General features: G+C 34.7%; 1 protein-coding gene across 1 annotated transcript; it reads right to left on the bottom strand.

Annotated features, from left to right (window-relative positions):
- Positions 1–2,492: 2,492 nt before the first annotated feature.
- On the bottom strand, positions 2,493–6,050 carry LOC106753396 (fructokinase-like 2, chloroplastic). Its single transcript, XM_014635197.2, has 5 exons — positions 5,881–6,050; positions 5,262–5,599; positions 4,509–5,161; positions 3,476–3,947; positions 2,493–2,903 (listed from the first exon to the last, which is right to left on the bottom strand). The coding sequence occupies exons 1-5, from the start codon at positions 5,919–5,921 to the stop codon at positions 2,674–2,676; spliced, it is 1,734 nt and encodes a 577-aa protein (XP_014490683.1). The 5' UTR covers positions 5,922–6,050; the 3' UTR covers positions 2,493–2,673.
- Between the last annotated feature and the right edge of the window lie 8,830 nt (positions 6,051–14,880).

Below are 14,880 nucleotides of genomic sequence, written 5' to 3'. Positions count from 1 at the left end.
TTTCTTATTCAATTTGAAAAGAATTGTACAACCAAAATTTTTTTTCTTAGGTGGTTGTTTTCCTTTGTAATCAAAAGTGACAACAAACAATACATGTAGTTTAAAATATCAAAGATAGATTAAGAACGAGTAAGTAAAAGTCATGTTTTGTACTCAATCATAATTTATTTTTATTACAGTGAATCCCTGTAAGATTTTCCTAAAGAAGAATTGGATGTAATAATAAAATTTGGAATAAATTGATGTTTCGATCCTAAGTTCGTTGAGTGGCACTGTTAGGATCAATCACCATACCTCCAACGTATTGTCTGTTTTGGAGTGTGGAACTCTATCACATTTTTGTCCTTTAAAGGCGCCTTAGAGGGTGGAAGAAGTATTTAAATTGTCTTAGGTCTCAACTCCTAAGCAATATGAGACTATTAGGTGTGGTAGGAACATAAGCCCCCCAGTCAAGGTGTAAGGAAAATGACTAGTCATCCCTAATGAAAGGCTTAAGGGACCGAATGTTCTATCATTGGCCCCGAGCACCATTGTTCTGATCCCAAGTCAGTCGAGTGACATCCTTAGGGTCAATCATCATATATATTAGGTATTATCCACTTTGGGGCATTTTCCATCACGATTTTGTTCTTAAAAGTTGCATTGGTGTGTGGAAGGAGGAAGGACTATTTAAAATGGGCTTGACCTCAACTCCTAAGCAATGTGGAACTATTAGGTGTGGTAGGAACATAAGTCCCCAGTCGTGGTCTAAGTGGAATGACTGGTCATCCCCGGTGGAAGGCTTAATGGATCGAATGTTCCATTATCGGCCCCATGATGGGCTCTAATGTTTCGATCCCAATTCCGTTGAGTGACATTGGTAAGGTCAACACCATGCATTTAAGGTATTTTCCACTTTGGAGTATGAAAATCTATCACCATTTTGTCCTTAAAAGGCACCGTGAAAGGCGGAAGAAGTATTTAAACTGCCTTAGGCCTCAACTGCTAAGTGATTTTGGACTATAGGGTGTGGTAGAAACATAAACCCCCTAGTCGAGGTCTAAGGGAAATGACCAGTCATCCCCAATAAAGGGCTTAAAGGACATAATGCTCCATTATTGGCCCCGTGGTGGGTGCTAAATGATCTTATTAGGATCTTGAGTGCAAATTTGCGAATATGTGGCAAGATCCTAGTAGAGGTGGGAGTGCTCTTAATGATCGAAATCAAATCCCCTACTATTGAGAGGGGAGAGATTCACCTCCAAAAGACTCTTTGATACTAAAGTTAGTAAGAGAGTGACGATCTTTATGAATAGGATGAGTATGAGTGTTTATGAAGTGTGTATTCCTTAGTTATATTTATAGGATCAACATAGGTCATGAGTCTATATTCCTATTGGAATAATACTTTCCTAAAACATATAATAATAGTGTATTAAATACTAATAAAATGATAAATAATAATCATCACATCAAATTGCCAAGATTTAGTTAAAATATGTAAATATAGTCAAAATAAACTAAGTTTGGACCACTTCATAATCAAGAGACTTGAAGAGCTTTATTTGACTGTAATCTTTAATATGCCTATTACACCATAAAGGAACAATTGATATAAAAATCTTGTATTTTTCTTATTGAAGATACGAATTATTAACAATTGGTATAATGTGCCAATAACTTCAATTAATATATTGAAGTATAATTATGAAATAATAAAATAAATAGTATAAATGATATAATAGTTAAAATAAATTACAACAACAGTAAACTTAATTTCTATCATTTTCATATTTATAACAATAGCTTTACCGGCTTGTTGGAATTTCAAAGCTTTGTAACGATGATTTCTCAAGTGAATTCTTTTCTATAAAATAAGTAAAAAAGAAAAACTAATAAATATTTTAAGGACAAAATACTAATAAATATAAAAAAAATGTTTGAAACTAGAGTTTCAAGAAAACATTACAAGTTACTCAAAAAGAATCTTATTAACTTGAAGTAATAGGGCCATAAGTTTTTCAACTTCTGAAAAAAATACGTTAAAAGTCAACTGAAATAACATGTGAAACAGTCTTGGATAACAAACGAAGACTCTAAGGATAAAATATGTATGTTATAAAGTTGAATTAAAATAAAAAATACACTCTTTTTTCATTTTCATGAAATGTTAATAATAAATTCGTGAAATGTGCATAAACCCAATTCCTTGCGGGACTCAACTCTACCACACTCATAGCATTAGCTAGTCAGATTCGTTGGATGAAATACATTTCGAGGCCAAAACCATCTTATTTTCATCCGACAGTTCCAATCTATGAATGCATGAATATGTGAATGTCTGCCAAATAATTTCCAATTAGAGATTCCTTTGTAAGCATTATCACAGTTTCAGAGGTTGCAATATTATTATTATAATCCTTTATGATTCTTTCATTCATAGAAATTAATTGAACACAAGATATCAAAAGTCAGAAAGACGAGCAAAATACATAACTTTGCCAAAGAAAAGCTAAATGGAATTTTAAGCTTTGATCATAATGCCATTGATACAGCAAAAAGAGAATGGGAAATACAACAACATTAGGTAATGTGATTTTAAAAGTAGAAAACACAGAAAGAAACAAATAATTCTCAGTTTTCTATACAAAGGGTGAAAGGTCCCTATGAGAAACATAGGCTACAAAACTGATATTACTCATCAGAAGGTCCTCCTACTGTCCTGTATTCTCTTTCTGAAATTGACTTAATTCCATTTGAATCAGGAATTACGTCGTCCATATCTTCACGAGGAGGAAAGCCCCTAACTCGGCCTTGTATCCATTGATCTATAACCCCACAATTGATTGCATACTTGATGGAATGTTCAAGGTATCCTTTATCAGTTATTAAATCAAGTTGAACTGACAACTTTCGCAATAGGGCTGCAAAAACAATAAGAAAAAGTAGAAGTGAGACTTAGTTTCACAGCATGTCTGCTCCTATCTTTACTTATGCCATATGCAAGTCTTTCCAGAAGGTCTAATGGGTTCTAAACATGTTTCCAAAAGCATGCTTGGATAATGTTTCATCTTTAAAAAGGCCAGATTACATATGTTTTTGTTACAGAATTCATTGAGTAAAGTCAAATGTGGTTTTTACCTCCAAAAATCAAGGTCAAAGGAAATTTAGTTTTATCTTTTAAATATGTTGTTGCTCTTTGCTGAATGAATACAATATGCAATTAGTTAACTCAACATTGATTAAATGAATAAGTTTAATCAAAATTAATTCCTCAAGAACAAATTCATTACTGGATTTTCAGTGCGATAAGACAGAAGGATTGTCCAAAGTCTATGAAATTTTACAAAAAATTGCAGGACTCCACTGCATTGATTCAAAATCCATCATCTCCCACCAAATTATTATTTTCTTGATAGTGTCAGACATTGAAAAGAGGTTCCTATGGAAACACAAATGAAGGGTTCAATTGAAATGTTAATTTACTGTAATGTACCTGCAACGATGCCATCTCCAGTTGCTGACATGTCACAAGTGAATGGGGTAATTGGGGCATCCTCCATTCCAAGAACAGCACCATCTTGTTCTTTTGTGTAATAATGTATCTTGGATGTTCCATTAGTCACAAATAAAACCTTAAGATTTTCATGCCAAAGTGGAGCAACCACTTCGGGTTCATAATGGATAAACTTCAAACTATTATTGTTTTTGGTGTCAAATTCTTCAAATGGTGTTATCCCACATAAGAACTCTAGTTCTTGCTTAGTGACCTCAATAATGTCTGCAAGATTCCAGAATTGCTGAATGTACAAAATAGTTTCCTCCCTAGAGTGCCATAGTGGCATAGGAAGGTTTAGATCGTAGAAAACAACCCCTCCAAAATGCTTTGAAATCTTAATGGCTTGCAATGTAGTTGACCTCATATTACGATCAAGCAGAGAATGTGTATTGAAGTAGAACACTTTTGCCTGCATGATATGCATTTAAACTCTTAAAGTACTGAATAGAGTTTGGTAGCAATCTAACTTCCAAAGCAGCTAAAACCAATAAAGTAGAAGGAAAAAGCAAACACATGCTTTATTAAAATGTGCACATGGCTGTAACTAATATGGTATACCAACAAAACAGAATGATAAAATAATTTAGGCTTAATTGCCCTAATGCAATTTTGTTCTTCTTACTATCAATTTTGCAAACTGGGTCTCCCCCATTTCTTTCCACAAATTTAGCCTCCTACAATTAGTTGTGCAATTTTGGTCTATCTACTTGACATGCAATATTTAAAAAAAAAAAATGTTAACATAACACTACTGCACATCCACATCAACATTCTACTGGCATGAATATTTCCATTGAATATCATATCTTTTGCTACTAACACTGAATTCAGGTAAAGACAAAAAACATGTAATAATTCAAGCTCAATAGCATTACCATATCAACCATGATCAGGCTGGAGTCTACAGGCTACATAGAATTCTATTTACTTATTTTAGATATATTTCTTTATCAGTTTTCAAGTTTCATACCTCTTTCAGCACATCGATGTTTAGCTCTGTCTTCATCAAACTATCTTCAGCACAAGGTTTCACACAACTCATTTTAAGATGATTCCTTTTACCAATCTTCATCAATGATACAGCTGTTGCCCTTTTATTATCAATTCGAACTGACCGGGTCTGGACTTTATTTGCATTCATATAGTACAGCATAGCTTCACCATAAATATCATCTGCAAGTTTTCCCATGAATGCCACCTTGCCACCCAAGGTAGCAAGAGCAATAGCAACACTACCAGCAGAGGAGCCTGGAGCCCTAAAAAATTTTTCAGGGCTCCATAAGGCATCCTTCATGCTTTCATGAATTTCATGATTTATAAGCCTATTTGCTGGCCTCCCAGAAGGCACAAAAGCATGCTGCGCAGCCCCAAAACAACAAACAAGAGGAGGCCATCCATAAGTAAAGCTAATGTCATCTCCAACATCTTTTATAAGTTCCAAATCAATGTCACTCTCATCCTCCACATTTTCAAGAAATGAAGACTCATCTTGGTCATTGATTTCTGCCTCAATAACTTTATCCTCTACAATTAAGTTCACATCCTCAGTTTTCCTTCGCCTTCTAACCTTTTTCTCTTCCTTGACTTCCTTCTTTTCTTCCAAGCCAGCAGAACTAGATGCATCTGTAAACGATAGCAGGACTTAGTCAGCACTTACAACCAAACCACTATACAATGCATAAAATCCCAGCATTGAGATTTGAGACAAAGATCAAGAGATTACCCTTTTTCCGAATCCTTCGAGTTTTCTTGGAAGCATCAATAGAGGCAGATGAACTTTCTCCAGTGGAGGCATCATCTCTATCTAATAAACCATCATTCCCTTCAGGAGACTCATCTTTTGCTTTCTTCCTTGTCCTCCCGACCGGGCTCTTAGTTTTTGATGACCTAGTTGTCTTCTTTTCAACCACAGATTCATTGTCACTGGGTTCTTCGATGGCAGAGTCTAGAGAAGCCTTTTTCCTAGCCATTGCCACATGACCCCATTTACACCCAGACCTGAGTTCCCCAAGTTGCACTGTGTTAAAAGAAGTACAACAATAGGACCAAGTCAAGTGGCACCTGCACCATTGCAAAGACAAGATTTACAAACTCAGATTCAGTCACCACAACCCAACACACAAAAAGAGCAAAATTGAAGAAGCGTTTATCGTTTATTGGGAAAAATTATATCTTTATCCAAATCATGAGCAAATCAATTTGTTTCAAATAATTTGCTAAATTCCAAAGTTTTCCTTGAAACCCATTTTTTGATAATAACACAAATATGAAAATTGAAGATTCAAAATAAAGGGAACAACGTGTATGAGTCAACAAACAGAGGGTATCAGTGGAGAGAGAACCTAGGAAGTGAGAGAAACTGCGGAAAAGAAAGACACGCCATTGGAAAGAGTCAGTGCGTAGTTTTTCCGACAGGCATGACACCCTGCTAGTAGCTAAGGTTTAGTTCAGTTAGCACTAAGATTATGGATGGAAGGGTTTAAGAGCTACAACCTTTTCAAACTGGTAGTGCGTGTCACACTTCAAACTCATGTCGTTTTAACATTTTTATACGAGTAATTTCTAACTTCAATCCTTAACTATTTTTCTGTTACATTCATTTTACCTTTAATGTTTTTTTAGTAGAATTTTTTTAAATGTTAAAACTTAATATACGGAATCACTTTAAATACATATTTATATATTTATTTTATATATAATAAAAAAATATTTAATAGTATAATATTTGATAAAAATAATTAAATTAGTGTAATTTTATTATATATATATATATATATATATATATATATATATATATATATATATATATATATATATATATATGAGGTTTGCTAACACGCGTACGTCTGTTTTTTCGGTTGGTACATTTTAGCAATGTGTATCAGGTTTTAGTAAACAAAAATACTCCCATATATTATGGATTCTAAGTTTTAAAGTCAAGGGTATTTCTGATTTTTTTTTTTTCAATTGGATCTACCATGGGATGACAGAGAAAATGTTGGAGTGAGAGAGATGAAAGAGAAAGGGTTCAGAGGAATGAGAGGGGTGAGTAAGGGTTTGGGGGTTTCTTGTTTTTTTTAGTTTTGAGAATGAAAATTATTCAAATACCCTTGACTTTAAAACTTAGAATCCATAATATATGAGGACATTTTTGTCTACTAAAACTCGGGCGTTAACAAACCCCATATATATATATATATATATATATATATATATATATATATAATAAAATTACCCTAATTCAATTATTTTTATCAAATATTATACTATTAAATATTTTTTTATTATATATAAAATAAATATATTAAATTTAATAAAAGAATAAAAGATTCAAGATAATTTAATGGATTTTCTTATTAAATTTAGTATTTCTTATTCATTTCTAAATTCATATCTTATTTGTCTTATTCACATAGAAGATTCATATAAAAACATGGATGGAGTAATGGTGGTATGAAATTAGGCACACGCCATAATTCATCTTGAGGTGTGACATACCTTGTTATTTTTTAAGGAGAAAAATCAAGTTTTGGTCATCTCACCTTCAACCACAACAAATGTGATAAGGAATGTGTTATTTCTCACATCTTATGCAACTACCACCAATAAGGTTCTTTTGTATTTGTCATATAAAAGTGTCTCATCCACTTGTACAAAATGGTGTATAGAAGTGAAATTTATTAATGCACCATTTGATGCTCCAAAATAGAATTTTGGAGTAGATTTTTTCTTACGCTAACTTGTCATTATAACATGTGACTTGCATGCTTATTCGGTACTTAAAATCGAGAACAAACTTTTTCATGGCTTCCATTCACATGTTTTTTAGAAACTAGTTACCAAAATTCAAATGATTTGTATTTCCTTACTCACATATTCTAATAATAGGGCCAAAATACAATGTCAACGGTCCAAAATAAACCTATTTACAATCTTATAAAATAAAGAAATAAGATTGAGTTTTGCCTCTAGTCCATATTGTAGTTCTATGGATGAGTTTTTTTCATTCCTTCACTCTTAAAAATGACTTGTCTTAAGATCTGAAAGGTTTATTAAGGATAACATCTTCTAAATTTTTATCTCCTCCTAAATCAAAGATTCATTTGTAGTATCCATCAAACAAAAATTGAATAAGTTTTTGTACCGCAAAAAAATGTATACTTAAATGAAAGAATAGAAGAAAGCCTTCTTTTATTTTGGAAAGAATTTTCTTGAAATGTAATAAGGCCTCTTTCTTAAGAATGTGTTTGTCGATTTTGAGTTAATTCTAACCTATTAGGCAATATTAAGTCAAAGTGTGATTTTATAAATCTATTAAGGAGTTCAAATCAATAAGGATGGGAAAAAGAGTTTAAAATTTTTCAAAATTAAAGGTTGGAACTAAGAAATGAGGATTATCAATAAATTGATAAAACTTCAAAGAAAGAAAAACTCTCTTTAGAATTTCTGATTCTATTATAATTAGGGAGTGGAAGGTGCCCTCAGTAACACTTGCTCCTTTAATAGGATTCTTACCTCTCTTCTCTCAGTCTCTTTTTTTCTCTCTTTATTCTCTCGTTCCTTTCTCTTTTCTCTTCATGGCTCTCCTCTCTATATTTTCTTTTTCTTTGCTCCTCGCGAACTCTCTTGGCTTCCTTTTCTCAAGCTCTCTTTTATGTCTCTCTTGCTTTTTTTTCTAGTTGTGTTTGTTCCTTTTTTTTTCTTCTTTCAATCTCTCTTCTCTCCTTATCCCTCAAGAGTTTTTCAACTTTCTCCTTAAACTCTTTCTCTGTGCAAAAGAACTCTTTTTCACTTCAAATAAATCCTCTTCCTTTTCCCATGAGTTCTCTCATCTCTTGTTTCAACTCTTGGTTTTGTTACCAATGAGGAGCATTGGTGTCTTAAAGCTACCGCTGAAGTTTTGATGATGTTTATGTTGAAGAATTGAAGACCCTTGTTTGTATCAATGTTAAGAGCATTTCATAGAAACAATTGTATAGGATTAATTTTGTATTTGTAAAAGTACTTAGAAGTTTTCCTATTTAGTGATTCATTGCGCAGATAATCGGTTATCACAAGCCAATTTAGAAAAGAGTTGCTTGTGTGACACCCGGGCACTGACGAGGGCGGGGAGTGATCGCCGGTGCAAGAGGCATGGTGCAGGGGGCACAGACAAGGAGCGGCTCCTGGCAGGCTTCCAGTGGAAGGGGTGCATGGACGAATCGAACATACACCGGAATGAGAGGGATCTATAGACTGTATAGGTATGGGACTATACATTTGAAGGATACCTTAAAGGAATTGATTTGGCTACTCATATGAACAAATGCATTTGCTTTTCAGTAGCCTAACTCATAAGAACTTCATGGTTAAGCGTGCTTAGCCTAGAGTAATTATGGGATGGGTGACCTTCTGGGAAGTTTTCTCGAAAAGTGTGTGAGTGAGGACAAAGCACACCAGAAAGCCTCATGTTGATTTGTGGGGGCAGTCAGCAGTCCCTGTAAGTTGCCGGGGCGTTACAGCTTGCGCAAATAATCAATTATCATTGTTTGGTTTAATATTGTCTAGGGCGCGCAAATAATCGATTATCACTCAATATAATAAATTACCATTTTCTAGAAAACCCCATAACGGTCACAAATAATCTATTATCACTTATGATAATTGATTTTCACTGACAGTTGGGACCATGTCTTTAGTTTTTGACCCTTGAGCTATATATACACTGTCCTAAACCTCTAAGAGGTGAACTAAGCCATTTGAGAATACACAAAAGCTCTAAGGAAGTTCTAAAATCTTAGAGTGCTCAAATCAAGTCTTGTGAATAGGAGAATTGTGCGTTTAGTGTGTCTAAAGTCGAAGTGATTCTCTTCAAGTTGATTGAGCAGGTTCTTCCATCGTGTGTCGAAGGAAGGAGTTCTCCATCTTTTAATCTTTGTATTAATTTGTTTTTAATTTGAAATGATATTTTAGTAAAAAGTTTAATCATTGTTTATAGTGATTAACTACTGGACGTAGAATCTTTTGATTCAAATTAGAATAAAATCTTCTGTGTTGATTTTCTTTGCCTCTACAACTTTAGCACTTAAACTATTCAATAAAAGTCCTAAAAGAAAATCATAATTTTTAAAAGAATTAATTCACCCCTCTCATCTTGGTTTTTAACCGATACACGCTCTTTAAAACGTTCCGCTGCGCGATACCAATCTTCACAATCAGTATCAGAGCTTGCTTTGATAGCTTTTCAAGTATTTCGAAAATGGCCGAACATAACCAAATGTATGCAGAGGGTGCTCCAATTGATAGACCTCTTATGTTTATTGGGAAAAATTATGTTATTTGGAAAGTAAGAGTGCAAATGTTTTTGGAGTCTGTTGACAGGAGTATTTGGGAAGTTGCTTAACCACCTTGAGTCAAATTCTTGTCTATAAGGATTGGATATGGATTATGTGTGAACGATTTTGACCAAAACCACAAGGTGCAAACATAAACTACAAGGTTCTTCTACAAGTCAAGAAGTTTGCTCCCAACGTCCTTTTTTTATTTATTGGAACCCTTTTTTACCAGCTCTTCATACGAGATTCTTCCTCTAATCTTAGTTTGTGGGATGGTTCACAAACTCTATAAATAGAAGCTTATGCTCACCTCCAAAAGACACACATTTCTCTCATTCTCCTTTTCCTCTTATTTTTTCCTTCTCTCTTTTATTTCTTATATTATCTTGGGTTTATCATTTTACTCTTTTTAGAGTTCCTTGCTAGTTTTGATATCCTCAAAAATTTCTGGAAAGTTCCTGTTGTATCCTAGGAGACTTATGCAACACAACGCGAATAAGTCCTTAAGAACAGTGCATCTACACGCATCGGGAAATTATATTCGTGTTTTTGTCAGCATTTTACAAAAAAATGATTGAATTTATGCTCCGTTATTAGTCTTTGCTAAGTTGTTATGTTTTTTGGCCATTTCCCCATCAAAGTGGTATCATAGCCAGGTTAAGGGACAGTTTAATTTTCGTGAATAATGGAGGAACGTACAAAATTGATTCCTTTGAATGGAGAAAATTATCACTTATGGAAAGGCAAGATGAAGGACTTACTATTTGTGAAAATTTTGCATCTTCTAGTTTTTGCTTCCAATAAGTCGGAATCCAAGTCAGATGAAGAATGGGATTTTGAACATTAACAGGTATGTGGATTTATCAGGCAGTTTGTTGATGATAGTTTTTATAACTTTGTTGCGAATGAGATACATGCGAGTAGCCTATGGGATAAGCTTGAGTCCTTGTATGCTTCTAAGTTAGGGACTAATAAATTGTACTTGCTGAAAAATTTTGTAGAGTTGAAGTACAAGGAAGGAATTCCTGTTTCAAATCACTTAAATGAATTTTAAGGATGCTATGACCAATTAGTGGGAGTGAGTATAAAATTTGATGATGATCTATTGGGTTTATTGCTATTAAACTCTTTACCGGATTTGTGGGAGACATTTCGGGTTTCCATGATAAGTGTTACCCCTAATGATGATATTTCTTTGCAAATGGCAAAGAGTGGTGCTCTTAATGAGGAGATGAGAAGGAAGGCATAAGGTACTTCATCTCATTCAAAAGTGCTTATTACAAAGAATAGGGGGAGAAGCTAGAAAAAAGAACAAAACAGTGGTAGAGATAAAAGTAGGAGCAAATCTAGGTCTCGATACAAGAATGTGGAGTGTCACTATTGTCACAAAACAGGGCATATAAAGAAGAACTATTTTTTTGTGGAAGAAAGAGAGCAAAGACAAAAAGGGTAAGCAAAGAGAAAAAGATAATGATGATGATGATCGTGTTACTACTACTACATGTGGTGACCTTATTTATCTTCGTGATTATAACACTATTAATCTTGTATATGATGAGAGCATGTGAATAATTGATAGTGGTGTTACATTGCATGTTACATCCAGGAAGGAGTTCTTCACATCTTATGCACCTGGTGATTTTGGAGTATTGAAGATGGATAATGATGAGGTGTCTAAGGTTATTGGTGTTGGTGATATTCACTTGCAAAGCAACATGGGGATGTAGTTGTTGCTTAAAGGAGTTAAACATGCTCCAGATATTCGCTTTAACTTGATTTTTGTGCAAGCGCTTGATAATGGTGGATGTGATAACCACTTTGGTTTTGGAAAGTGAAAGCTCACCAAAGGTAACTTAATTGTGGCTAAAGGGGAGAAAAACTCTAAGCTTTACTAGAAAAAAGTTTTGGTTTCTAAAGATAGTGTGAATGTCGTGTATATGGAGTCATCTTTGTGGCATAGAAAGCTTGGGCATATCAGTGAAAAGGGACTTCAGTGCTTAGCTAAAAAGGATGTTCTCTCAGGATTAAAAAGTGTAGAGTTAGAGAAATGTTCTCACTGCATGACTAGTAAACAAACCAGAGTATCCTTCAAGAAGCATTGATAACTCTCCAATTTTGCATCTTTTTTTGTGTCTAAAAGTCCTTTTTAGTGTCTTCTAGTTTCTTATTGTTTAGAATTGGGATAGTTTTAGGTTTTTCTTTTAATTCTTTAGTTCCATGGAATTTTAGTTAAAAATAGATTTTTAAGTGTCTTTTTAGTAGTTTTTGTAAAAAGTAGAAAAATAATATTTTTTTTAGAAAGTCTTTTAATAATTTTTTTCTTAAATAGGTTCATTTTTTCTTTAATTGTAAAATTCCCATTTCTTTTGTTTTAATTGTTGATTGATTTTTTTCTATAAATTGGGTTGTTGTTTTTTTTACAGAAGCATAATTGGGCTGATTGGAATTGGGCCGCTTGGCTTGTTACATCCACACTTGGGCTGCTACTACTGCAAATGTTGTTGGGCTTGCTGCCACTACCCTGGGTGCTGGAATGAAGCTGTTGTGTTGCTAGAAATGGATTGGGCCAAGCATTAATGGGCTGAAGCGTATTGAAATTGCACCTTTGCTGAAATGCTGAAGCAATGATGTTGGGCCACTACCATGGATGGGCTTAAGTGAAATAGTGAGTTTCATTGGCAGCTGCTGCACTTGGCAGTTTTGCCTCTGACGTTGCTTGAAGAATGAATTGGGCCGTTGTTGGACTGCTGCTGGGTTGAAGCAGTTGAGCCAAAGCTGGTGCTTTTAATGGGCTGCTGATAACTCTTAGATTTTGCACTTTTATTTGTGCTTAGGAGTCTTTGTTAGTGAATTTTTGTTTTTAATTGTTTAGAATTAGGCTAGATTTAGGTTTTTCCTTGAATTCTTTAGTTTTGTTTAATTTTAGTTAAAATTAGGTTTTTAGATGTAATTTTTAGTCTTTTGTCAATAATTAGAAAATTAGTATTTTTTTTAGAAAATTTTTAACAAAAATTTCTCTTTTTAATTGTTAGATTTCTTTTTCCTTTTTCTTTTCTTTAATTTGATAATGATTTTTTCTTCTTTCACACAAACTGCAGTGAACATAATTGCCAAGACACTAGGCGCTGTTTCCTTTTGTTGGCAGGTTTGATTTTTGCACTTGAACTGGGCCATTGATGGGTTGCTGCATTGAAAATTGCTGCTGGTGCACTTGGCAATTGGGCCGCTGATGGGTTGAAGCCCACTGAATCAAAATGTTGCATATCTGATGGGAGTGTTGTTGTTGTTTTTAATTGAAGCTGATAATGGATTGGGCCCTGATAATTTGGGCTGTTGTTGCCTTCATGGGATTAATTGAAAAGCACACTCTGAGCCACTGCAGTGCTGCTGGAATCATTGAGATATTGGGTTGGCACTGCTGTTGCACATGGGCCATTGCTGCTACGTTTTGAGTTGGTGTTGATGCCATATCATTGAGCTGAATTCCAATTAAGTGAAACGGTGAGTTTCGTTGTTGTTGCTTTTGGAGTAAAGCTCAAAGACATGCTTCATTAGGCAAAAAGCATTCTCTTGAACTAAGTTGGCAGAGAAGAGAACTCTCGAGCAGAGGAGCAAACACCCTCGAGCTAGGGCAAAAGGGGAGATGAGAGACGAAGAAGGAGCTGCCCGGAAAAGAAAAGGAGCTGACCGGCGAAGACGAAGCTGACCAGAGCTCACTACCACGTGGAGGACGAAGATCAGAAGCGTCAAGAGCAAGCTTCCCGTTTCCCCCTTTCATTTTTTTCTTCAAACCCTATAAAAGGGGGGCTCCTGCCATGTAAATACTTCTTCTACATACTTTCACCGAGACACTTTCAATTTTTACTGTTTTTCACTCTTTAGATTAGGGTTTTCATTTCTCGTGCTTTTGGAGCGAAACACTCATGGTGGTGACAGCCCGTGGTGGCTCTGATTGTGCATTTCGTTCGGTACACTCTATTGTAATTGTTCTTTCTTGTTAATAAAATGTGTTTTTTTCCTTTGACGTGTTCTTTGTTTTGTGTGCTTTATGATTCTGTTGTTTCGAATTTGTTTTCTTCAATGTTTTCGTTCTTATTCATATTATGTGATTGTGTTTCGTGTTCTTGTGTGTTGTTTCTTGTTCTTGATTGAAAATAAGTTGAGCTCTAGACATCTGCACATTGTAAATTTCTTTTTGGAATTACACGACCCCAAGGTGGGCGTAAATGATCGGGATGTCTTCCCGAGCCAGATAAGAGTTCAATCCATAAAAAATATTTTAATTCAAATTCTTTTAAGTTTCTGTTTGTGAGTTGTGTTTGTGGATTTGGAATTGAATCTGTTTTGATTTGGTAAATGAATTGATTGTTATTCATTTTTAGTTCTGTATTAGAACTTTAGACCCCGAGGTGGGCAACTTATGAACGGGATGTCTTCCTGTATAATAATAATTCAATTGATAGGCCATTTCAAGCATTTCAATTCAGATTTGTGATTTTTATCCAATGATTTTTGTTCTGTTTAGTAGTTTAGGTTATGTTCTGTTTGTAATGGTTAGAGTTAGTTCCGATTCGTTTCTCACCTGATTCTTTCCTTTAATCAGCTGCTTAAGTTGGATCATTAGTACCATTCTGCACTATTTCTGCTGATTGAAACATTGGAAATGGGCTAGCACTGTTGGAGTTGGGCTGAAGCCCTCTTGATGCTTTAATGAAACGGTGCATAGAAGGCCAAAGTTGAACGGGGTCTCTATACTTCGTGCTTCATTCGTGCAAGAGAAGTTAAAATCAAATTGGGACTCTCAACCCAGCAACTAGGGTTTGTGGTTCAGCAGAAGAAGAGAAGCAGAGCTCCATGGATTAACTTAGATGAAGATTAGCTTGTGACCTTGACTAAAAGCTTCGCGGCCCAAAAAGGAAGTTGACCTAGAAAGCAAATTGGAAACTTGCAATCCTGACCAGAAGCAGCATGAATGGAGGATGTAGGCAAAGAAGATGATCCAAGGACCAAATGAAGACCAACCCAAGA

This window comes from Vigna radiata, unplaced genomic scaffold (genome assembly GCF_000741045.1).
Source record: "Vigna radiata var. radiata cultivar VC1973A unplaced genomic scaffold, Vradiata_ver6 scaffold_228, whole genome shotgun sequence".
Taxonomy (NCBI): Eukaryota; Viridiplantae; Streptophyta; class Magnoliopsida; order Fabales; family Fabaceae; genus Vigna; species Vigna radiata.
The sequence above is the reverse complement of the archived record's forward strand: the minus strand, read 5'-3'. Positions and strand labels throughout refer to the sequence as shown.

What these genes read in the sequence shown, in the direction of transcription:
- LOC106753396 (XM_014635197.2), bottom strand. Translation starts at nt 5,921, where the DNA reads ATGGCGTGTCTTTCTTTTCCGCAGTTTCTCTCACTTCCTAG. An exon ending in CAGTTTCTCTCACTTCCTAG is followed by an intron (nt 5,600 to 5,880) that starts GTTCTCTCTCCA and finishes GCAATGGTGCAG; the next exon opens with GTGCCACTTGACTTGGTCCT. An exon ending in TCGAAGGATTCGGAAAAAGG is followed by an intron (nt 5,162 to 5,261) that starts GTAATCTCTTGA and finishes TATCGTTTACAG; the next exon opens with ATGCATCTAGTTCTGCTGGC.